Source organism: Stegostoma tigrinum, chromosome 1 (genome assembly GCF_030684315.1).
Source record: "Stegostoma tigrinum isolate sSteTig4 chromosome 1, sSteTig4.hap1, whole genome shotgun sequence".
NCBI classification, from domain to species: domain Eukaryota; kingdom Metazoa; phylum Chordata; class Chondrichthyes; order Orectolobiformes; family Stegostomatidae; genus Stegostoma; species Stegostoma tigrinum.
In genome coordinates, this window is record NC_081354.1 from 108,359,109 (window position 1) to 108,382,912 (window position 23,804).

At 40.7% G+C, this 23,804-nt stretch overlaps 1 protein-coding gene across 1 annotated transcript in view; it reads right to left on the reverse strand.

Annotated features, from left to right (window-relative positions):
- The window catches only part of kdr (kinase insert domain receptor (a type III receptor tyrosine kinase)), an 81,069-nt gene extending 63,421 nt beyond the window's left edge, over window positions 1-17,648 (reverse strand). The window contains exons 1-5 of the mRNA XM_048533717.2: window positions 17,259-17,648; window positions 11,390-11,471; window positions 8,622-8,827; window positions 6,450-6,574; window positions 857-1,025 (exon numbers count right to left, since the gene is read on the reverse strand). Coding sequence (XP_048389674.1) covers window positions 857-1,025; window positions 6,450-6,574; window positions 8,622-8,827; window positions 11,390-11,471; window positions 17,259-17,322 — 646 coding nt within the window. The 5' untranslated portion in view covers window positions 17,323-17,648. The remainder of the gene's footprint in view (window positions 1-856; window positions 1,026-6,449; window positions 6,575-8,621; window positions 8,828-11,389; window positions 11,472-17,258) is intronic.
- Window positions 17,649-23,804: the final 6,156 nt, after the last annotated feature.

Sequence of the window (23,804 nt, forward strand, 5' to 3'; positions counted from 1 at the left end):
TTTAAAACAAGATACATGCAGGCCATTGTACAGATGTTTCAGGTTACACACTGATAAACATCCATATTATTTTCATTCAGGAACTATGTAAACAACTGCATTAAAATGTCTTCCCTAGTCACTGAATTATGCTTCTGTGTTATATTATGGTTAAACCTACTTAAACCATGTAGAAATAACAGAAAGAAATTACACTAATTTTCATGTTCCTGCCACACCATTTGCACTTTGAAATGTAGCAAATTCGCGATCGTAAAAGTGTGACTGGGTGAATGTTGATTCCCACCTGCTCCCATTTTCAGATAGATCTTAGCTAGAAAGTTAAAACTTTCTTCAGGAATAGACAAGGTTAAATGATTTAGCCTTTTTTTGTCATCGCTGTTTGACAGGATACCACCAACTCCAGGCCCAAATTGCCAAATATTGATGGTAGGAATTAGTAGCCAACTACTTTGAGTAAAGAGTGAACTAATTCTCAGATTCAATCAGTGGATTCTGAATCCTGGTTTTAGTTTTTTTTAATGTCAGTAGCTTGTGAATTTTGAGTTTTAAAGGCTTCGTCCATTATTGCCGGTTACCTTATAGATACTGGAAGCTTTTGATTACTTCTCAGAAACTGGTTTCTTCTTATCACTCCCAATAAATCAAACTCCCTACTTTGTTGGAACTGGATTTGAAATTCAACAGCCATCATGAAGTCTGGTCAAAAATTGGCTTGGGTTCCATAAAGCCTCTGGGTAGACAAGAAGGAGTCCCAACCCCTGTGTATATATCTTTCAATATCGTATCACTACTCTGTATCAGAAGTTAACTTAAGTTTAGCCACTTCAGTGAAAATGTACAAAATGCATCTTACCTAAAACTACCACCACGTACATGTTGGAACCGTAGACTCTTCCATTCATTGTTGTCTCACACGTGACCATTCCTACATCTCTGATCTTGTGACTCAAAATAGTGAAACCTTTCTGATTGTCCCAGAAAGTTGTTATTCCATCAGCAGCAATGAATTTTTCTGGATATTTCTGTTCAAAAAGTAAATAGGAATTGTTTTGCAAACTAAAAATACAATATGAAAATCTAAATGCCAACTGTTGTTAAGGTCATATACAATGATTCACAAATATAGAGATATAACTGGACAGAAGGTGGGAATTCTGTTCTAGAGTCTATGCTGGATTTCTATTGAGCAATTCAGTCAGTCTCACTGGCCTGGTCTGTCTGTGCAAACCTGTAAGTCAATTTTCCTCAAGTGCCCTCCAAGTTTCTTCTCAAACTGTTGATAGTACCTATTCCATCACCCTCATGAGCAGTGAGTATCTCATCATTAACAGATGCAGTGTGAATAAGTTTCTCCTCATAAAACGCCTGCATCTCTCACCCAACTCATTAAACCTTAGCACCCTCATCCTTGCATTATCTGCAAATGAGAACACCTTTTCTTTCTTTACCTTATTGAAACCAAAACACATCAATCAAATGATCCTTCAATCTCCAAGGAGAACAATTTCAGTTTCTCCGGCCTAACCTTTTAGCTAAAAACCTTCATTCTAGTAAATCCCCACTAAAGCTTTTCAAGGGTTTTCGCATCCTTCCTAAATTACGGTGGTCAGCCATGGGCACAATACACTAGTTAGGGCCTAAAGCAGTGGTCCTGGAACTGACCCTTGGGGAATTCCATGATTCTACTTCAGGTTGCAAAATAACCAGTAGCTAAGACCCAGCATTTTATATCCTTAAGCTAATATTGTATGCAAATTGACATTCCCAGAACTTCCAGGATACAACTTTCTCATTTTCAGTGAAACTGCCTTGTCAAGTGAGATTTATGGTGACCAGTTCACCATCACTTGGAATGAATTTTCTCAGGCAATCCTCCACACTTCAGCTCAATAATCATGTAAGTAGTGACTTCAGTGCATTTCCCAGGGAATCATGTGCTTCACAGGCAGGGATCATGAGATGTTGGTGCATTGGCTGGTCCAGAGAAGGGCTGCCCCTCTTCCTGTGGACTCACACACAAGACCACAGCAGTAAACCCAGTCAGCTTTGTCCGAAATTATGTCCCAGGCCAGTGCTACGTCCTGCGATAAGGCAGTGCCTAGAAATGCAGGAAAAAGCTCAATGATCTTCTGCACTCCAAAGCAATAAGTCTTTTCTCTGCCTCCTCACATCCATAGGGCTATAGGTCCTCAGACTAATATCACCAGTGGCACACTGGCTGATGTAACTGTAGTTCCCAGATGTAATTACAATTGACCTGTAGTTTGACTATACCCCAGTCCCTGTAGGATGAGGAGACAGTCCTATAAGAACCCAGGCATCCATGTGCCTGAATGATCATGATCCAATCTTCATTGACTGAAAAGGAATCAACTCCTCAACTGACATATTTCTCTTGGTCCCACTAAGGACTGCTCCAATTTGACAATCACATGTAGCCATTTGTTTGAAGCATATTCAGCTTGTCTGCCACGTAATCTGCTAGCACATGCTGCAGGTGTAATGTTGACGTGGCATGATGGCTCACATCAACATGTCCAGCTCCTTTAAATTGTTTAGGGGCCCACCATGACAGGCTGCCTCTCCCTAAGTGCTCAAAAAATAATACAAACCACAGAGATTGGCCACCTGTAACTGAGCACTAAATAGCCTGTGAACTAAGGAAGCAATGGGACGCACACAGAAGCTGTTAGCTCTTAAGTAAGTCTGTGCTGAAGTTAGTACGACAGTGCGAAGAAAGCCAGCTAAAGGCCTTAAGATACATCCCGTGTAGATGCATGATGTGTCTGTGGGCCTGTACACAAAGTGATGTGGCAGAAACACGCAACCCTAGATATCCCTGTATTGAAGGTCTGAAGTACTTTGTGCTTTGACCTGACACCAGACCTGATAATATGGCAAGACTGGTGGTTTGCCAATGCTGAGGATAAAATGTCCAGTAGAATGTTGGCCATAGAGTGTAAAGGAATGCTGTAGTGACAGATCCATTGAATGATGACTGGGACAAGCATTCGGAGAGCTGCAGCTACTGGCCACTCACTCTGATTTGCATGTCAGCATTTCTGCCACCTAGATTTTCAGGGAACAAGGGACAATTGCAACTGGATCTTTAATCAGATGCAGATGTATTGAAATAAGGTAGTCATTGCCAAATGGTGAGATTCTAAATTTGGTGGTCAAGGCTGAGGGAAAAATTAAGAAAGTTTTACTCATCATTGAGATTCTGAAGTTTTCTTCTTTTTCCTCCTTTCTCACTGTTGCTTACACTATAACAGGGAGAGGAAAATTTGACCCTCAGGTTTGTCAACAGACTCGTATGTGGTACTTTGGCAAATGCTTTCTTGGAGCACATTAGAAAACATTTTTGGCTATCCCCGAATCAACCTTGTCTATGCAACATCAGAAAGTTAATTTGATAAATCAAATACAATCTACTTTTAACAAATACATGCTGGATCTTGATAGTTAACTCAACCCTTTGCAAGTGCTTCTTCATTTTATCCCCAAGACTTTAACCATCGGTAATGTCTGGTCTTTGTAGATATAAGTGAGGTCTTACACACTTTCCTCTAAGGGGGTCTTATATTGGTCATTTTCCAATGTTCTGGTATGTTGCGGATATCAAGGAAGATTATAACGTGCCCTTCTAATATCTCCACGCTTAACAAACTGGGATGCAAGCCACTGGACTTATCCACTTTGAGCTTGTCTTATTCACTTTAGGCATATCCAATCATTCTAGTACACCCTGCTTATCAATATGCATGCCATCCATTTACTCTGTATTCTCAACTTCCACCAATAGTTTGTCGATGTCCTCTTGCTTAGCAAACATCATAAGAAGGTGCTCTTCAGGTATTCTATCCTTTTAAGTCCTGTAAACCTCTTCTGAAGCATAGAGTCCTTGCAGGGTGGAAGCAGGATATTCAGCCCGTACTGACTGTCCAAAAAGCATCCCATCCAGGCCCTATCTTTACATTTCCCATGGCTAACCTACATAGCCTGCACACTATGGGACAGTTTAACATGGCCAATCCACCATAGCATACACATCTTTGGACTGTGGGAGGAAACCAGAGCACCTGGAGGAAACCCACGCAAACACAAGGAGAAATGCAAACTCCACACAGACAATCCACCCAAGGGTGGAATTGAGCCTGGGTCCCTGATGCCATGAGGCAACAGTGATAACCAATGATTTACCATGACAACATAAAGTCAGGTTGCACAGCCCCTGATGGAGCACTAAACAACCTCTTCAGAGACATTATAACATACCTCTGAAAAAAGAGGGACTTGAATCCAGTCCTTCTGGCTCAGAGGTAGGGACGCTACTACTACACCCCATACAAAACACAGTTAACTGCTTAATAACATTTTTGGACTCTGAATCTAACTGTGAACATGCCAGAACTTAGTAGTGGTCACGGGAAGCAGCCATCAGGTACACATCTTTGGGAAGGATGCTGTAAAACTTTACAAGGATGTTGTCAGGGTTGGAGGTTTTGAGCTATAGGGAGAGGCCGAATCGGCTCGGGCAATTTTCTCTGGAACATTTGGAGGCTGAGGGGTGACCTTACCGAGATTTATAAAATAATGAGGGGCATGGATAGGATAAATAGACACGATCTTTTCCCCAGGGTAGGGGAGTCCAAAACTAGAGAGCATAGGTTTAAGGTGAGAGGGGAAAGATTTAAAAGGGAGCTGAGGGGCAACCTTTGCATGCAGAGGGTGGTGCGTGGATAGAATCAGCTGCCAGAAGAAGTGGTAGAGGCTAGTACAATCATAACGTTTAAAAAGCATCTGGATGGGCACATGAAGAGGAAGGGTTTAGAGGGAAATGAGTCAAATGTTGGCAAATGGGACTAGATTTATTTAGACGATCTGGTTGGTGTGGATGAGTTACACTGAAGGTCCTGTGATGTACATTGTTATGACTTTATGAATCTATTGTCATTGCCAGTAAAGTCCTTTTCAATTCTCACTGAGGCAGGGAGGCTTTTTCTTGTATTCTGAGCACTGGGGGTTTAAATAATTTCACAATGCGACAGTTTCGCAGAACTTACCAACCCTTCCAAAGTGTTTACATCTAGCCTAAAAGTTGTTGACTCCCTGAAGTCAAAAGCCCTGCTGAGTTCAGCTTTCCCTCATGTAAGTCACACAACTCCACTTTTTCCTGCCAGAAAAAAATGGGATCTATCCAAAATGGTCGTAAGGCTTCTGAATTTGATTAATCATATTCAAATCTCTTTGGAGCCTCCATCTGTCTGTACAAACATAGTCCTTCATGTTTTTGCACGTAAGCATTCAAAGCCTGTCTTTATATTCCTTGTTGCTCTCTAGCCTGTTCCCATCTAATATTGTACTATACTCTTCACTTGGCCGAACACCAAGAGACACAACCAATTCTCACTCGTCTCACTACGCACCGACAATGAGCAACATGAATTTGACTGAGACAACACAACGATAATCGCACAAGTCAAACAGAGACATGCCAGGGAATTCTTGGAGGCCTGGTAATCCAACTGGAATTCCATCAACAATCACGTTGTTTTAGACCCTGTGTACAAACCACTGAGAAATATAACCAGAAGTAATACCAACCACCCCAGCAAGCCAAGGCATATAATTAACAAGTGGGACAGACACTGACACTTCACTGGAGGCACACTGAAGATGTTACCTAGTTGGGTGATGAATCATCTGCAACCAAACACACCAGCTCAGGGCGCATGTCTACAACCTCATCCATAAGCCGAGCTACAAATCTTCTTGAAAACTTTGAACACTCACTGCTTTATGCATCTTATTCCTCTTTCCTCATTCTACATTCTGGTGCCTGGCCTTCTGCCAATTTAGTTCATATTCTCCACAAGCACATTATTGAACACTCCCATTAGGACATTGTTCCAGTTCTGTTGATTTGCAAGATTTCCCTTTTGAATAGGTGCCTCCAGTACAAGAACTGTTCTCAATGGTGCAAGAATCTGAAGGAATCTCACCTACACCATGTGTCAAGCCATACGCTGATCCTCCATATCTTCCTATTTCTACTCCATTAACATGTGAAAATAGGTGTAACCCATAAAATACTCTAGTTGAGATTCTATTTTTTAATTCATTTCTTATCGCTTGAAAGTCAGGTTTTAGCACTTCAGTATTTGCTTTCTCTATATTGTTGTTATGTAGTATAATACTTTTGTGATATACTATAATGGCAAACTTAACATTTTCATTTCAAGGAGGTCTCAATTAATCTCTAATATCTGCAAACAAAAAAAATTAAATTATTCTGAATGTGATCATGCTGCTAACAAAATTGCATTGAAATACACATTTGCATTTATATCTAGATTTACATGGTTGTTGTAAGGTAAACTGTAATTTAGCATAACCTGGGGAAGTTATACATTGCAGTCACGTAAATAAGCAGTTATATTTACCGTATGTAGGGTCACATTAAGATCCGGCATGGATACTTTGCATGGAATCACTACTGTCTTGGTTTCCATTATGTACAATGCTTCTGGGTTCCCAGGATAGGAATTCACAAAGGGAATTTGATTGTCTAAAATGCAAACAATATATCTCTTTAACCTCTTGAAGTGAAGTAGTTTGTGATAACAGCAGATGATTCTATAGCATATTGTATGGTTGCAACAGATGTTGATGACTTCAGTTAAATCTTTGGGGTAAATAATTGCAGTACTTTAAGATTTTGGCTTACATGGTTGACTCATTTGAGGTAATGCATGCAGTTTCTATGAGTATGGCTTTATTCGGCTTAATGACTGACACCAGGACTATATAGTAAAGAGTACTGTTCTTTTATTGTTCTACTGGTACAAAGCTGGTTTCTAATTCTTAAGATTTGAGATTGCACTCCAGCCTTCAAGAGTTTACCAATTAATGGAAAAGAATTGCCTCTTTCAAACTATTACATATAGAGCATTGTAAGATAACAGCTCCAGATGTCACTGATCTTGGACAAGATCTTGCACTATTTGGGAAATCTCTGACATGGAGGTTGCCAAAGTTGCTGTTTAATAGTCAAATCTACTTTACTCCCATCAGGATTGGTTCTGGCAAACAAATACCCACTAAAGTCAAGGTCTAATTCTTTGATACCTTTTTTTTTCAGTTGTAATTTTACTCAGACAATTTTCATCGGAAGCAGCTATCAAATGAATTCCACCTAATCAAGCCACTTCAGAAAGTTAATGAGAACAGTGAAGCAGTTTGGCATTCACATTTAAGTGTTTGCCTGTCTCCTTTCAACTTTGACAAATATTCATAATACATTTTAAATGCACAAAAATGGCAGTTTGGGGGTAAAAAGTTCCAAAACCTGGTAAGGATCTGTGTATATCCCCAATCTATGAAAACAGACAAATTTACAAGAAGTCTACCAGCCCCAAACGCCAACAGCCAAACAGCATAAACTCATTTTGAATCAATGAGTGCATTTCACGGCATTTCTGTAAAATTCAATGGGGCACTAAAACATTCTTGAGCCTAAGATCATGGAGAAATAGTTCGAAAATATGATGCTTATTCAAACAATCCATTTCACAGCCTATCAGCTATCATCCAGTTATTGGGCATGCAACTAAGGTACAAGCTAAAACAATGCCAATATATGGCCAAAGCAATGTTTTGTCTCAAATTGTTTTTACTTATGATCGATATTTTCTTGGTTTATATAACCGGGATGCAACTACAGTACGGTTCATTTCAAATAAGCTATCTTACGAAACATTTTACTGAATGAATTTCATCAGGAATTAATACCCTTAGGCTAACTAATTTTAAATCGAACATACCACATTCGTTCCCGTTCAATCTCTTCAATGTTCTTCAAAAAGTGTAATATTATTAAGCATCATAAATGGCGGAGAACTGCAATCTTCTATTATTAAATTGCTGTTTGCGGATAATTCGCAATTGTTTAAAGACCACTTGCATACAATGCAGAGTCAAGGACAGCAATCAGGAAACTAGTTCTTTTTTTCATTTGAACTCCCTCTGATCGGTAAGACAGAAGGAAGTGCTGCAGGCAATCTGCGTTTAACCACATTGCTTTGGAAGTCGGAAAACAGGAACCCTATGGAGGTTAACCCCAGCATGTGGTGGGCTTTATTGTGGGTACACTGTTCCAGTTGAAGCAAAGGTGATCATTTGTACGGCGTCTGATAAGAATCTGTATGGGCTCCCACGAAAGAGGCATAGCCATGAGATCAAAGGGTAAAACAGACTAAATCCACGTGCTTCAGGAAAAACAAGTTTAAATTGAAATGCTACCTACTGGAGAAAATGTAACCAATTGAAATTGTGTTCTGTTTGTGTTTATATCCATACGCTAAATTTGAATCGCTGCCACTCTCCCTTGTGCTATCATTTATAATGCTGTCATTTTTTAAAAAAAAAGCTGTTTGCGTTTATTCCCCCTTCAATGCTTGCCTTTTTAAATTATAACTTTGGAATGTTCAGTTCATATTAAGTTGAAAGAAGTGACCTCCAGGGGAGTCATGACGATGGTGGAACTGTGTTTGAAACTGGAATTGCTTTTCAATGATTATATAAGGCAAAGGACAATTGAAGAGAAGTTTTCATACCCTGAACAAAGACATAAATACTTGCAGCTTCTTGCGCCATAGAATACTTGTAGAAACACCGATATGCTCCCGTATCGTTTGCAATGGTTTTTGTCAAAATGAGAGTTTTGCAAAACGAGGTACTGTTGGTGCAATCAGTCAGGGATATTCTGTGTTCCATGTTACTGTGATTCCTGGGCCATGACCATTCCAATGGTTCACGTCCTCTGCAGCAAACATTTAGAAGCAACATGTCCTCAATTAGAAATGCAGAGCCGGTTAAAGTTAGTGTTTTTTTTTTGCTTACAATACAAAGAGGCGAAACGTAGAATTCGTCCCTCTTACGTTTCCGAAAAGGAATACAGACCTGGATATAAATTACATGGTGTTTAATCAGATTTATTACACAATTATCGATTGGAGAGTGGATTGCAATAATCATTTAAAGTAGAAATAAAGAGAAAATGCGTAGAATACGTTGTAAAGGTCATAGTGAAATGATACCGTGAGTGTTTAAGTGCCATAATGAATAGAGTCTACTGTAATTTAGCCGTATTTTCACTAATATTCCAAAATGAAAATTGCTGAGGAGCAACTGTAGAACATTCCATCTCATATAACTACTTGTGCTGCGTAACGCTAAAACAGTGGCTCTCTTGGGGAGTCGTGGAATTGGAGTCTGCTATTGAATGACATTTGTTTCAGCTGCATCAACGTAGGTTTAGTCAAACGAAATGAATTAGTTGAAGGCATTGGGAAGAGAATTCCAAGGGGAAAGACCATAGCAAATGGATATTTATGTAAACATTTGACTCAATTCAAGAACAGTAGCAATTTTATTTCTGTTCTTTTATATACAAATTATCGGTTTCAGATTTAACGCTTACAGTTAATAGATTTTCAGATATTTTGGAAATTTCCTGATGAGAATTCACAGACAATAGGTATGAGCTCAGAATGTTGTCCACATGTCATCTTTTGATGACAGAATTAATTTATGAACTGTGGACTGTAAATTATAATAGTGTTTTCCTATTTCCCATTTCACGGCAACAAAAGATTAGCTGTGATTGTAAAGTTTCCACAGCAAATTTTATAGGTTTTGCAGGCTCTTTCAAAGCTGTTCCTAACTAATACGTTTTAATGTAGGCAATTGTGAGTCATGTGGAAGTGTTTTAAAACATGATGAACTTAATGCTCATACAGTAACACGTGTTCACTTGTTTAACTTTCATTGTCCACATGTACACAAAGATAGTAGAATTTTATACAGATACATGAATGTATGTCATTGTAGTTAGGTAGGTCGGTAAACAGACAGGAGAAATTGTTGGAATAGATATACAGATAGAGCATAGAGCATAGAACATTACAGCACAGTACAGGCCCTTCGGCCCTCGATGTTGTGCCGACCTGTCATACCGACCTCAAGCCCATCTAACCTACACTATTCTATGTACGTCCATATGCTTATCCAATGACGACTTAAATGTACCTAAAGTTGGCGAATCTACTACCGTGCAGGCAAAGCATTCCATTCCCTTACTACTCTCTAAGTAAAGAAACTACCTCTGACATCTGTCCTATATCTTTCACCCCTCAATTTAAAGCTATGCCCCCTCGTGTTCACCATCACCATCCAAGGAAAAAGGCTCTCCCTATCCACCCGATCTAACCCTCTGATTATTTTATATGTTTCAATTAAGTCACCTCTCAACCTTCTTCTCTCTAATGAAAACAGCCTCAAGTCTCTCAGCCTTTCCTCGTAAGACCTTCCCTCCATACCAGGCAACATCCTTGTAAATCTCCTCTGCACCCTCTCCAAAACTTACACATCCTTCTTATAATGCGGTGACCAGAATTGTACGCAATACTCCAAGTGTGGCTGCACCAGAGCTTTGTACAGCTGCAGCATAAACTCTTGGTTCCGGAACTCGATCCCTCTATTAATAAAAGCTAAAACACTGTATGCCTTCTTAACAGCCCTGTCAACCTGGGTGGCAACTTTCAAGGATCTGTGTACATGGACTCCGAGATCTCTCTGCTCATCTACACTACTAAGAATCTTACCATTAGCCCTGTACTTTGCCTTCCGGTTACTCCTACCAAAGTGCATCACCTCACACTCCATTTGCCACCTCTCAGCCCAGCTCTGCAGCTTATCTATGTCTCTCTGCAACCTACAGCATCCTTCTTCACTATCCACAACTCCACCGACCTTAGTGTTGTCTGCAAATTTACTAACGCATCCTTCTATGCCCTCATCCAGGTCATTTATAAAAATGACAAACAGCAGTGGACCCAACACCGACCCTTGCGGTACACCACTAGTAACTGGTCTCCAGGGTAAACATTTCCCATCAACTACCACCCTCTGTTCTTCTTTCAGCAAGCCAATTTCCGATCCAAACTGCTATATCTCCCACAATTCCATTCCTCCGCATTTTGTACAATAGCCTACTGTGGGGAACCTTGTCGAACGCCTTGCTGAAATCCATATACACCACATCAACCGGTTTACTCTCATCTACCTGTTTGGTTACCTTCTCAAAGAACTCAATAAGGTTTGTGAGGCACGACCTTCCCTTCACAAAACTGTGCTGACTATCCCTCATCAATTTATACTTTTCTGGATGATTATAAATCCTATCCCTTATTACCTTTTCCAGATATTTTCATACATTTACGTGCACACATTTACAATCATTCAACTTTAGCATATGGTTATGAGATATGGGGCAAATCTTTTAAAAGTATTATTTCATGTGAAGTGCAGAACTTTCTCTTACCTGCAAGTAATTATTAAAGTGTCATTAGCATTAATTACATGTTCTTTACTCTGGATGCTAAGCTGTGGGGGAGAATAGGAACCTGCAAATTAAAACATTTGGTTAATTTCAATGTGAAACATCTTTAAAAATGAGTCAGACTATGCATAGTAGTTGATCATGTTAAAGTGAGGTTGAAGGCTGAAAAGTCCAATTCAAATGGTAACAGAATTGTGACAACACAAGATGTCTGCTTTGTGACACTTGTTTGCCCTACTACCTCATTATTATTAGCATTATTGAATGGTAATTTATCCATGGATCAGCCATCAGTTGACATCATATCATGCATCATACACAAGGGTGTAGCCTGGGCTAGAAAATGTGCAAACACTGTTGTAGGGAGATAGGAAGGAAATTCTTCTGGGGAGTGACCAGGAACTATTTCCTGTGAGGAACCTTGTAAAGTTATAATTTAAAACATATATTTTCCTGTACTTGTGACTATGTCTTCTGTAATGTTTGAGGATTCAGCTGAAGATTGGAAATTGTGATAAATCAATGAGGATGAAGTAGTAGTAGTTCAAAACATACCTGAATATAAATAATTACATTGTTTTAGTTATTAAAAAGTTACAGTAAGTTTGCTGCATTAAGTTTTTATGATAAACCTTTCTATCTTGACATTCTGTCACAAGTTCTTCATGAACATTGTAAATAAATATCTACATTCCATGCACAATGTTTGCTACAAATCTCATATTAATTTCATATGCAAGATTTAAAAAAAGACTATGTTCGTTTCAGAGGTAGTAAGAACTGCAGATGCTGGAGTCAGAGATAACATAGTGTGGAGCTGGAGGAACACAGCAGGCCAAGCAGCATCAGAGGAACAGGAAAATTGATATTTCAGATCAGGACCCTTCTTCAGAAATTTTAATTTTCTCACTAGATCCAATGAATAAAACCTGACTCTACAGGATTAGGTCTTATAATGCCTAATTTAAAAATAAACATTTTCTATTTATTTCATGCAAAATACGATGACCTACATGGTGAACATTCTTTTAACAAAATCTTGAATGTATAAATGAATTAGAAGAGATTGACTTCATGACAAAATTAATTCATTAATTGCCATGGCAAAAGAGAAACTGTGTTTAAGAGAATGACACTTATGCAAAAGTTACCAGACCTGCTTAAAAATGTATATTTTCAAACTACTCAAATAAGTATATTGTCAAAATTATACAGCTTAAACATTCTTCATTAGGACAGCCACATTATTATGATAATAGGAGTAATACACCCTGGGATGCTGCCAACACTTTTGATTTTCTGAGTTAAGCTTACTTTACAATGTGGTGTTGTCAGTACCCTGTACACAAAGCAAAGTGGCATGTTAAATACCATCTGGAGTTTTAGCAAGATATCTTAAAGCAACTGCCAGAATGAAATGGCTGCATTAAGCCTGGGATGATGAACAACATTTTTTTCCAGAAAGGACTTTTGGTGTTCATGTCACACAAAGAGAAGGACAAGGGGACACCTTCTCTGAAGGCTACTTAGCGGCACTGAGGTAGCTCCAATAGTGAATGTGCCTCAAAAGTAGCCAGATGCTTGGAGCAGGTGAGGAAGAAATTTGTTGCTTTTTGAAATATAACTGCGGTAAGCATGTTTAGGCTTTGCCTAAATTTACAATGTTGCCCAACAAGGAATCTAAAAAAGCATGTTATTGCAAGTCTGGTCACATCACATGGCAGGACTGCATGGTGTATTCACACACTTATTTCCCAAATGCCAGGCATGTGTATTTTTAGAATTGCACTTTATACTGCTGTTTCAGTCTGTCCAATGAAATATCAAAAGAAACAATCACTTAGTATGTAACACCAGATATATAAGATTCAACCAAACATCATCTATTTCTTGTTGGTGCTGAGGTGCAAAAGTTCTGCTCAGCATGAAAACTGTGTTATAAAGTGAGGCATTTAACTTCTTTCCTATAGGACAAATAAGCAGCACGGGCCTGCTATGTGGCAGTGTAACCGATGATTTCCCATTCCATTACCCAATGGTATTTATATCTGAAGAGAAACAGCTCAAACAGCCCCAGAAACTGATAATACAGTTAAACATTCTCTATGCATATAAGAACTTTAGTTACCAGCATTCACCTCATTAGTAAATATATTGTTTCCCCAAATTGTAATAAATCAATGTATTTTAAGTTTTGATTTTCATCAGCTTTCAGTCTGATTTCTGCAAATCTAATAATTTTGGTTTTAACAATATGAATAAACTCTTGTCTGAAATGACATTTAGAATTGTAATGGAGAGCTGAAAGGTGGCAAATATCACAATTTCATATGTGTCATGTCTTTTGTTGTAATGCATTCATTAGCATTGATTATAACAAAGTTAAGCTAAACACAAATAGACCACCATAAGTTTGGTGGAGACAAAAGCCCTAGAACCAATAAAGAAGCAATGAGGATCTATGATTCTATAACTATATGTGGAGGAATGTCATTTCATTCAGAGTAAATCAGTCAGGATGGGCCTAATAACAAGTGTGGAGCTGGATGAACACAGCAGGCCAAGCACATCTCAGGAGCACAAAAGCTGACGTTTTGGGCCTAGATCCTTTTCTGATGACGGGTCTAGACCCGAAACGTCAGCTTTTGTGCTCCTGAGATGCTGCTTGGCCTGCTGTGTTCATCCAGCTCCACACTTTGTTATATCGGATTCTCCAGCATCTGCTGTTCCCATTATCAAGAATGGGACTAATTGTATTCTTCCTCTTTAAGTATCTTCTGAGTCTGTGTGACACCTTTCACTGCCCCACAAAATACTTCAAGTTAATACATCAGAAAAATGAACGCAGATAAAACAGGAAGCAATGACTGTAAAGTGCAAGCAGTCTATATCGTCAGACAAATAGCATTTAAAAGGATACGTTCGAACAACAGTGAGGACTTTAACAATGGCAGGAATGTACAGATGGTACACGAAGAGCATTTTATTTTGAAGTTTAATAGTTCTTAAATATTCTCTTCAAATCGCATGGTGCTGTTCTGCAGCCTGTTTCAGACCAGGATGAGAGCAGTTGGTCAAGCGTTTGCTAACTGACTGAAACTTCACAAACTCGGGGCGCATTTCCGATTCTTCTGATGTTACGCGATGTTAAGGACTTACAAAGGATGTGAACTTTTGGAATGAAGTGGACAATCAGCAGATTTGCTCAGCCAATGGGAATGTCAAGGTTTTCTCTGAACAAATTTCTTCACATGGCAACATCGACAAAAATAAAAAAAGGTAAATAATAACGGACCTTTACAAAGCCTTTCAAACACAAAATTGTGTATGGTTCATTTAATGGCAAAATGGTACGTTATATAAAAGACTGCGTTTTTTAAATGAAGATTTCCTTCTATCCAGCAACCAGATCACGGTTGTTACGACAATCGCTGACAGTGACACCCCGAAATGTGAATGGTATTTATTTTTATCCTGCTGTACAGGTATGCTGTATGCTGTCAGTCCATCTAATAAGGCTGCGGGAGGAGTGTGCAGGTCTGCTGGGTCCAAATGCTGATCTAAGTTCAATTTAAAGTATACAGAGATTCGCCTCGTTAGAAAGTCTGTCAGAGGGGACTTGCACTTATTGCCCAACAGATTTCCTCTGAACAGCAACTGCTCCCACGTCTCCTGCCCGTCTGTCATGAGCTACTTCAGGGAAACAATCCGTGTTGATAGCAGACTTCAGTAATCCTATCCACCTTGCCTCCTTCCACCCTTCCCCCCAACCCTCTAGCACCATTTACCCACCATTTACCTTTAATTAGCTACCAGGGAACTGCACTGACATTAAAACCTTGTAAAAATGAATCGCGGTAACCGCCCCAGGTCACTTTTCAATTTCCTTTTCTAGGAATACATTATGAAAAATGGCAGTTTTAAATCAAATTATTTTGTTTTCGTTCCTTTCCTTTCACAGGCCAAATTAGGTGCATGAATTATGATTTCAAGCGAGAGATGCTGGATCCAGGCACATAAAATCGAGATATATTTGAACGGTTCGTAAAACTGGGAGTGGTATTACTCAAGGGTCCGGGCTTTAATGGTTGGATATCATACGTAGTATGAGCAGTGGGTTTGCTCCCAGCAAGAGCGACTTGTGTTTAGGTAGGAGTGCGATCGGGACCCCATTATACTCCAGATGACAGAACAAATAGGAGCAGGAGTCGGCCATTCAGTCCCTCAAGCCTGTCCCCTCCATTATATAAAATGTCTGTCCCAGTTGTCAACTCCACTTTCGTGTCAGATTGTCATTGCCCTCAAATCCTCGACTTATTTCTTTTTTTTAATATATCTATCTAACCCCTCTTTATACCGATAAAGTTTCGGTTTGTTTTTCCTACGAACGTTCCTCTCCAACATTTATAGGGATCTCGGAGAGAATGGCCACCATGAAACGTGACTTCAGTCCGTAATGCTGCTACCCAGATTGTGAAGAATATCCTGGGAGAGAAGTTGAACTTGACAGCGAGTTCCACCATTTGTTTCGAAAGCCGATGGGGCTGCGTACCAGTAAAAGATATGCCTTCGGTCACCTGTCGTTCCTTTTTACCTCCCAGAAATCTCCATCGCACTTCCCCCGGCCGCTGGGCCCATCTCCACTTCCCAGCAGCTTCCTGAGCGGTGTAAAAGCTGAGCTCCTAAGGGAAGCGGCGTTCCCCCTGACTGATTTCAGTTCACAGTACTATTCCGCCCAGTTTTCACCAGGTTATGTTCTTGGGATAACTCATTTCACAATGGACCACCTATAAAAGTCCATACCACAAACTGAACCAGCAGCCAGAGTATTTACTTTTAACATAAATGAACTGCCGAACTGCCGTTCAATTTTATCCACAAGCTTTCGGCTTCAATACTGCATGACAGTACAGTCAGCAGAAGAGGACACTCGGTGAAATATAAATGGGCAGTAACCCATTGTAAATCACAGATCATTACAAAGTTTGCACTGAAATTCACAGTTGTCCAACTATTAACTAATCTTTGTATTTCACCGAACGGAGAATTCAAAGCGAATCCCAAGCCATCACAAAGACACACCAGATTCCTGTCATTTGTTAGATCCTGAGAATCTGAGCCGAGGGTTTCAGTGGTGCAGTTAGTGTCCCTACCTCTGAACCAGGAGGCCTGGGTTCAAGTCCCACCTACTGCAAAAATATATCTAAGTGATAGCATCTCTTGAATGGGTTGTTTAAATTTTTTTGTAATCTCACCCTCGGGCTCTTGTACTAGATAGCGTCCCTACCTCTGGGCTAGGAGGCGCGGGTTTAATTACCACCTGCTCCAGCGCTGTGTAACAGGATAATTAGAAAAGTCTAACCCTGAGCCTGCAGTGGGCTGTTAATTGGAACTAACCAGGGCACTACAAATGATTTGAAGCTCGACGTCTAAAGCTGCTTCATACAACGAGAAGGTTGAGTCTGCTTGGCTACTATCTGTTAGGGCTAACGTACCATTTATTTTTGTTCAATGAGATTTATCAAGTTATAGGTCGGACCCCCTGGTTCTGAATACAGTGGACGCCTCACATAGTCATTTTTATAATCTCAAAAAAGCATTCCCTGTGCCTTAGACTCAGTTATGTTTCTAACGAAATGTAATAGCACATGGAGTTAAATTCCGATAGAATACGTAATAATTGCACAATATTTTCTATAATTAGAAAACTACCTCAAATTTGCATTATAAAGTGCTTGCATTTTCTACAACGATTCAAGTTGAATTGTGCTCTGAATTCTTCAATTTGAATTTCTTGACATTCAATCCTACACACTACTTTGCCAGGTTAGTCTGCAAAACGCCCTCTCACCCGTTGCATTAGGAAATCCCGTCCACAGCCATACCAACAGCGCGAAAACCCACTTCTTCCACATGTCACAGTGGGAATGCCGGAATCCCAATGAACGTGGTCTCCCGTTGCTGTGCCAATCTGCTTCCTTTGTCAATATTCGCTGCTTCTCACAGCCTTATGTTCTTGCAGTCGATCGGACGGCGGAACATGTTAAAGTCACCTTTCAATGACTGAGGGTTAATAGGAATTCTGCAAAAGCCACTCGTGATAATCCAGGAGCTTTTCCTCTGATTTAGTCCGCCCTGAAAAGGAAGCTGCTGTAATTTTGAGGTCAGTTCAATGTGTGTCAAGTGGACATGGCAATTTGTGGATTATATACGGGAGGAGGTGCCGAACCATGAAAGTTGATCCATTCGTCACGTGACGTGACGGCGCTGTTGATCCTTAAACATCCCGAACAACCGGGAAAGTTATCACAAAATTGCAGTTCCTTGCGGGTGAAAACATGTTAGCACATATTGTTGAAAAAAATTGATTAGAACAATTCTACAACACGAACCTATAATTTTCTACATGTCGCAAGCATATACCACCACGCCTCATTAATAGTGTTTGGAAGCGAAAATAAATTTTATGGATTCCATTAAATTTTGCAAAGCCAGGAAGGGCAACGTGAAATATGCAGCTGAGCCTATGTGTATATTTGTTGTCGTCTCTAAATGGCGTTTACAGTTTTTCTTTTATTCATTCACGGAATAAGGATGTCGCCGGGCAGGCAGCATTTTATTGCCCAGAGGGCAGTTAAGAATCAACCACATTGCTGTGGGTCTGGAGCCACAGGTAGGCCAGCAATTTCCTTCACGAAAGGGCGTTAGTGAACCAAATGGGTTTTCCCCCGACAATAGGCAACGGATTCATAGTCATCATTGGATTCTTCATTTCCAGGTATTTAGTGAATTCAAATTGCATCAGCTGCCCTGGCGGGATTCGAAAGAAGATCCTCAAGACATCAGCTGGGTCTCCGGGTTAACAGTCCAGTGATAACACCACTAGGCCATTGCCTCCTCTTTTCGTCGGGAGTCGAACAGTGAGATGGTTAAATAGTATTTAGCACTTCTTGGCACAAAAAATAACCATTTACTGCCCAGTCATTTACTTTTCTAATTGAACGTATAAGCAGTTCTGAAGAAGGGTCACTGGACCTGAAACTACTTTCTCTTCAGAGATGCTGCCAGATCTGCTGAGTGTATCCAACAATTGCTCTTTGTGTTTCTCATTTCTAGCATCTGCAGTTCTTTCGAGATTTTGTTTTGACAACGGCAGTGCTGGGGTGGAAGTTGTTTGAATTTGAGCGTAGAGTTAGCTCTGAACTTTTCTCGAGGTATTTAGATGTGCCGAAGTGATGCCAAGGCTTTCAAGACAACGGGCCCAGTGCTGGAAAATGAGATTAGAATAATTCAGTGAGTGCTATTGACAGGTGCAGGCTGGGTAGGCCTTAGGCCTATTTTCTGTATTGCAGATCACATGCTACATCTGCTAATGAATTACGAAATCTTGGATTTAGCTGCATCAATTCGAAGTACTACCTTTTCCAGAGACACTTGAATATCAGGAGCATAAAATACATGAGATTCGACTTCACGTAATTTATTTTCAATACGTCAGTTATCTCCAGACAGCAGCTTTTTTTAAATTTAATTCCAAACAATAGCAATGTTTTACTTTAAATGCGAAAAGATTTATACATGCCCGTGACTCAGCCTTGCTTTCCCATCATACTTTACAAAAACGTTGTCATGTTGGTGAGTTCACTTTCCTGCTGCCCTTCCTTTATGAATTATTGCATCTACGCCCGCTACAATTCATTATAATTGTGCGTTTGCCAGCAAGGACACTCTTAAGATCGTGTCTTTGCTCCCGATCCTCTGACCCGTGAGTCAAACGCGATGACTGCAATAAATCTACAGAGAGCAGAGCAAGGATATCATTTCAGATGCACCTCATAGAACAAAACTATCGGTCATTTGGCAGAGTGGGCAGTGACTGGGTCTCATGAGCTGTAGTTTGTGAGACAAACAGAGAAAGGAGATGTGTGGCTGGGAAAGGCTGCAATGTTGGAGAAGTGCAGAAGTAGCGCGATGCCCATGTCAGTATTGATTTCCGGTGTTTTAGCAGGATGTCTTCAACTTTACCGCTATCTACACACCTCACAGCACCCCCTCATTGCATTGACGAGCAGTGGACACAAAAACCTGATTAGAAAAAGAGCAATCATTCGAGCTGCCACAGCAGTCTCGGCTAGAGATGTGGCTGACACCTGCAAGTCCCTACAGCACCAGGCTCTCGATCTGAGTCATGCTAGTGAGAGGAAACGCTGAGTTTGTTCTCCTTGGTATACACAACCTGTCTGGATGCAGGATTGTTTTATACATGTACTGTTTTGTACAAATACATTTCTGCTTTGCACGGCAATGCAAACAGATGACTCAAACCTCATTCAACACCCGTGGTAGCAAACAAATCTGTTACCTTACATTCGCAAGTCAGTTGTTTGCCTATAGTGCACGTGGGATATCAAGAACTACACTCTATACTGTGTAAGAATTCCTAATATCGAGGCTGCTTTGAGACTTTGAAGAAGAGCATATGTTCCATTCAAATCGACAGGAGGGATTGCTGTTGTATCTCTATACAGAACAATGTGAAGCTAACAGGAGTACAGTATGCCGCTTCTGAGACAGTCAGACTAGAGTTGTCGTGTTTATGTCAATGAGAGGGTAGTCACCGCCTTCAGTTGTACACAGAATGATGCAGGAATTTATCACCGGCATGAGTCACCAAATTCAGGAGGGGAAAGAAAATCAAGAAGAAAAGCGGAGATCTACAGAACAATTAAAAGAAGCTGCATACAACTTCCGAAGAAAGTAAAAGTTTTCAATTGTTATCGCCATTCAGGGTTAAACTTTCAGGCCGATGAGCTTTAGCCCAGAATTTCGCGACCTGGAATGTAAATAGTTTCCCCTTTTCTAGATGTTGCCCGGCCTCGCTGAGTATATGAAGAAATTTCTATTCGTGTTTTGGCTTCCAGCTTCCGCAATATTTTGCGTTTACAGTGAATTCAAACCTAGTTACAGACAATACAGCGCGGAGTTGTCTCTGACTCCAGCACCTGCAGTTCTTGCTACTCCTTCCTAGTTACATTGGGATGGTCAGAGTGCGAGCAGCTAGCTCAGAGGTCAGCAGCGGATAGGCCCGGAACCCGAGATAATAAAGTGTGAAGCTGGATGAACACAGCAGGCCAAGCAGCATCTCAGGAGCACAAAAGCTGACGTTTCGGCCCTAGATCCTTCATCAGAGAGGCCATGCTATTCTTTCGGTTGAGCAGTTTGCACGCTCCTCATGAGTGTGCAAAGGGTGGGATGATCGTGGCAGCGGAGTTTTATTTGAATTTTCAAGACCTTCAGGCAATAAACTTTACTCGTCAGCTTGCAAGTGCAGAGGTGGCTGGATTGAGGCAAGAACTGGACTTTGCTTATCTCTCTCTAACACTCAAACGGAAGCTGCTCCAAGTTGATGTGGTCAAACACTAAAATATGACCCTAATTAAGACCCACTCCGTCCTTATCGAGTTCCCAGAAGCTAGTCATTCAAGGCAACACAATTCCAAACACACTACAAACGGTACACACGCTGTTTAGTTTCCATCATGTGTCTTAGTGATGTAAATAGTTTACATGATTTGCCCAATTTTTATAAATCTATCAACTCTCCAAGTGTGGAAAACCACAGAAAACAATCCCACAGACTCCCTCACAGATTTGTTTTTCAATCATAAGCTGCTGCGCTGCTGACTATATATTATGACTTTATTTGTCAAGAACAGCAATCTTTAGAACGAACAGGAGGAGATTGACTCTATGACTGTCTTAGGGTCATATGTTCCGCCGAGGTTTACACAAGACCCAACTGTTTCACATTAAATCAAGCAAGCTATTATAACACATCGGAAAAAGCTGCCTTCACTTAAGTGCTTTTTTTTCCACAATGGGAGAGACTTCCTGTTCGAACGAATGTTTTGTTCGTCTTGCAGATGATCCCCCGCAGTCACGCCCGACCAGTTTCTGTCACGATTTCCAGTTGAGTAAAGAACTTGTTGAATTTCTGGTTCTCTGTTAGATAAGCACGAGGCGCGGCGCATATCGTTTGTGTGCTCCATTCCTTCTTGCCTGGCTCTTATCAACATGAAAAAACAAACTTTTAGGTCACGTGAAAACTGTGATGGCAGTATTGGAAGAGTTGCATGCCGAATATAGTCCAGGAGTTAATTCCCCTGATTGTGAGCAGTACCCGCTCCGACAGACTCCATGCGATTTTCTGCCTGGTCATTTTAAATATTTGGAAAATTATGTATAACGTGGCTCTGGAAATGCCGGTGCAAATTCCAGCGCGACACACGCTCTATTGTTTGCAACTGGTTAAACTACAGTTTCCCCAGAATCAAACTTTGTGTTAATCTTCACAAGGAGGGTAGGAAAGCTGGTAGGAGATAATGGGAACTGCAGATGCTGGAGAATCCGAGATAACAAAGTGTGGAGCTGGATGAACACAGCAGGCCAAGCAGCATCTTCGGAGCACAAAAGCTGGCGTTTTGGGTCTAGACCCCTGGCCCTTCGGCCTTGGACGTTGTGAAACCAAACTGAAGCCCATCTAACCTACATTATTCCATTATCATCCATATGTTTATCCAAGGACCGGGTGGGGAGAGGATTCTGAAATAAATAGGGAGAGAGGGGGAGGCCGACTGAAGATAGGTAGAGGAGAAGATAGGCGGAGAGGAAAGCATTGGTGAGGAGGTAGGGAGGGGATAGGTCAGTCTGGGGAGGATGGACAGGTCAAGGGGGCAGGATGAGGTTAGTAGGTAGGAAATGGAGGTGCGGCTTGAGGTGGGAGGAAGGGATAGGCGAGAGGAAGAACAGGTTAGGGAGACGGGGATTTCCTACCTACTAATCTCATCTCGCCCCCTTGACCTGTCCGTCCTCCCCGGACTGACCTATCTCCTCCCTACATCCCCACCTATGCTCTCCTCTCCACCTATCTTCTCCTCTATCCATCTTCGGTCTGCCTCCCCCTCTCTCCCTATTTATTTCAGAATCCTCTCTCCATCCCCCTTTTTTGATGAAACGTCAGCTTTTGTGCTTCTAAGATGCTGCTTGGCCTGCTGTGTCATCCAGCTCCATGCTTTGTTATCTCAGAAAGCTGGTAAAATGGCCTGGATAGTGGCAGATGAGGTCCAGTGCAGAGATGTTTAAGGCGATTCATTTTGTTGACAATATCATTTGCTAGACAATCAAAACTGAAGGGTTTCAGATCCCCACCATCTGCAGTTTTTTAAGAAAATATTTTAAATTATTTTAAACTATAATATTTAAAGTATTTTTAAGAGCATTACTCTAAAATGGATGCAGGAGCAGAAGGACACACAGTTTGAAAAAGCAGTTCATTAAGTGTACAGTAACCCAGGCTTTGTTAATATTGTGGAGCTGGATGAACACAGCAGGCCAAACAGCATCATAGGAGCAAGAAAGCTGACATTTTGGGCCTAGACCCACCATCAGATGAAGGGTTTCGGCCTGGAACGTCAGCTTTCCTGCTCCTCTGATGCTGCTTGGCCTACTGTGTTCATCCAGCTCTACACCTTGTTATCTCGGATTCTCCAGCATCAGCAGTTCCTACTATCATTGTTAATATTGTCATTGATTATTAGAACAGAGGATAGGGTCAAACTTTCATAAAACTCTGTAGTAGTTCTAGGTTCTGAATTTTAAATAAGATGTGAAGGCTTTGGGGAAGGTCAGGAAATATTCCCAAGAATGATTTTAAGAATAACAGACTTGTTATGTAGTACGTTTCGAAAATGTGAGACTGTTTTTCGAAAGAGAAGAGAAGGTCAAGAGCAGACTTGACAAAGGTGTTCCAATTCATGAGAGAACAGAGGAGACAAGAAAATTCTTCCCATTGGTGGAAGGATGAAAACACAGAATTAAACTAATTACACAAAGAAGTGATTGAGACATGATGAGGAACATTTTCGTTCAGCAAGTACTTATGATGTGGACTGCCGTGAATGGGAGTACTTTGGAGGAAGCAGAATGCACTTGGTGAATTGCTCAATCAGAGAAATGGCGAAAACATAGAAACATAGGAGTAGGTGTAGGCCAATCAGTCTTTTGAGCCAGTTGAGCTATTCCATATGACCGTGGCTGATTATCAAAATCAGTAATCTTTTCCTCTTTCTTCCCTGTACCCTTTGCTCCCTTTAGTCTTAAGAATTATATTTATCTCCTCCTTGAAAATTTTCAATATGTTGGCCTCAACCACTTCCTGTGGCAGAGAATTCCACAGGTCACCATTCTCTGAATGAAGAAAATTCTCTTTGCCTCAGTCCTAAATGGCTTATCCCAGGCTGTGATCCTTGGTTCTGGACTCCACAGTCATCCAAAACATCCTTCCTGCATTTAATTTGTCTAGATGGGGCTACTTCTGTGCTATTACAGTTCAGTGATT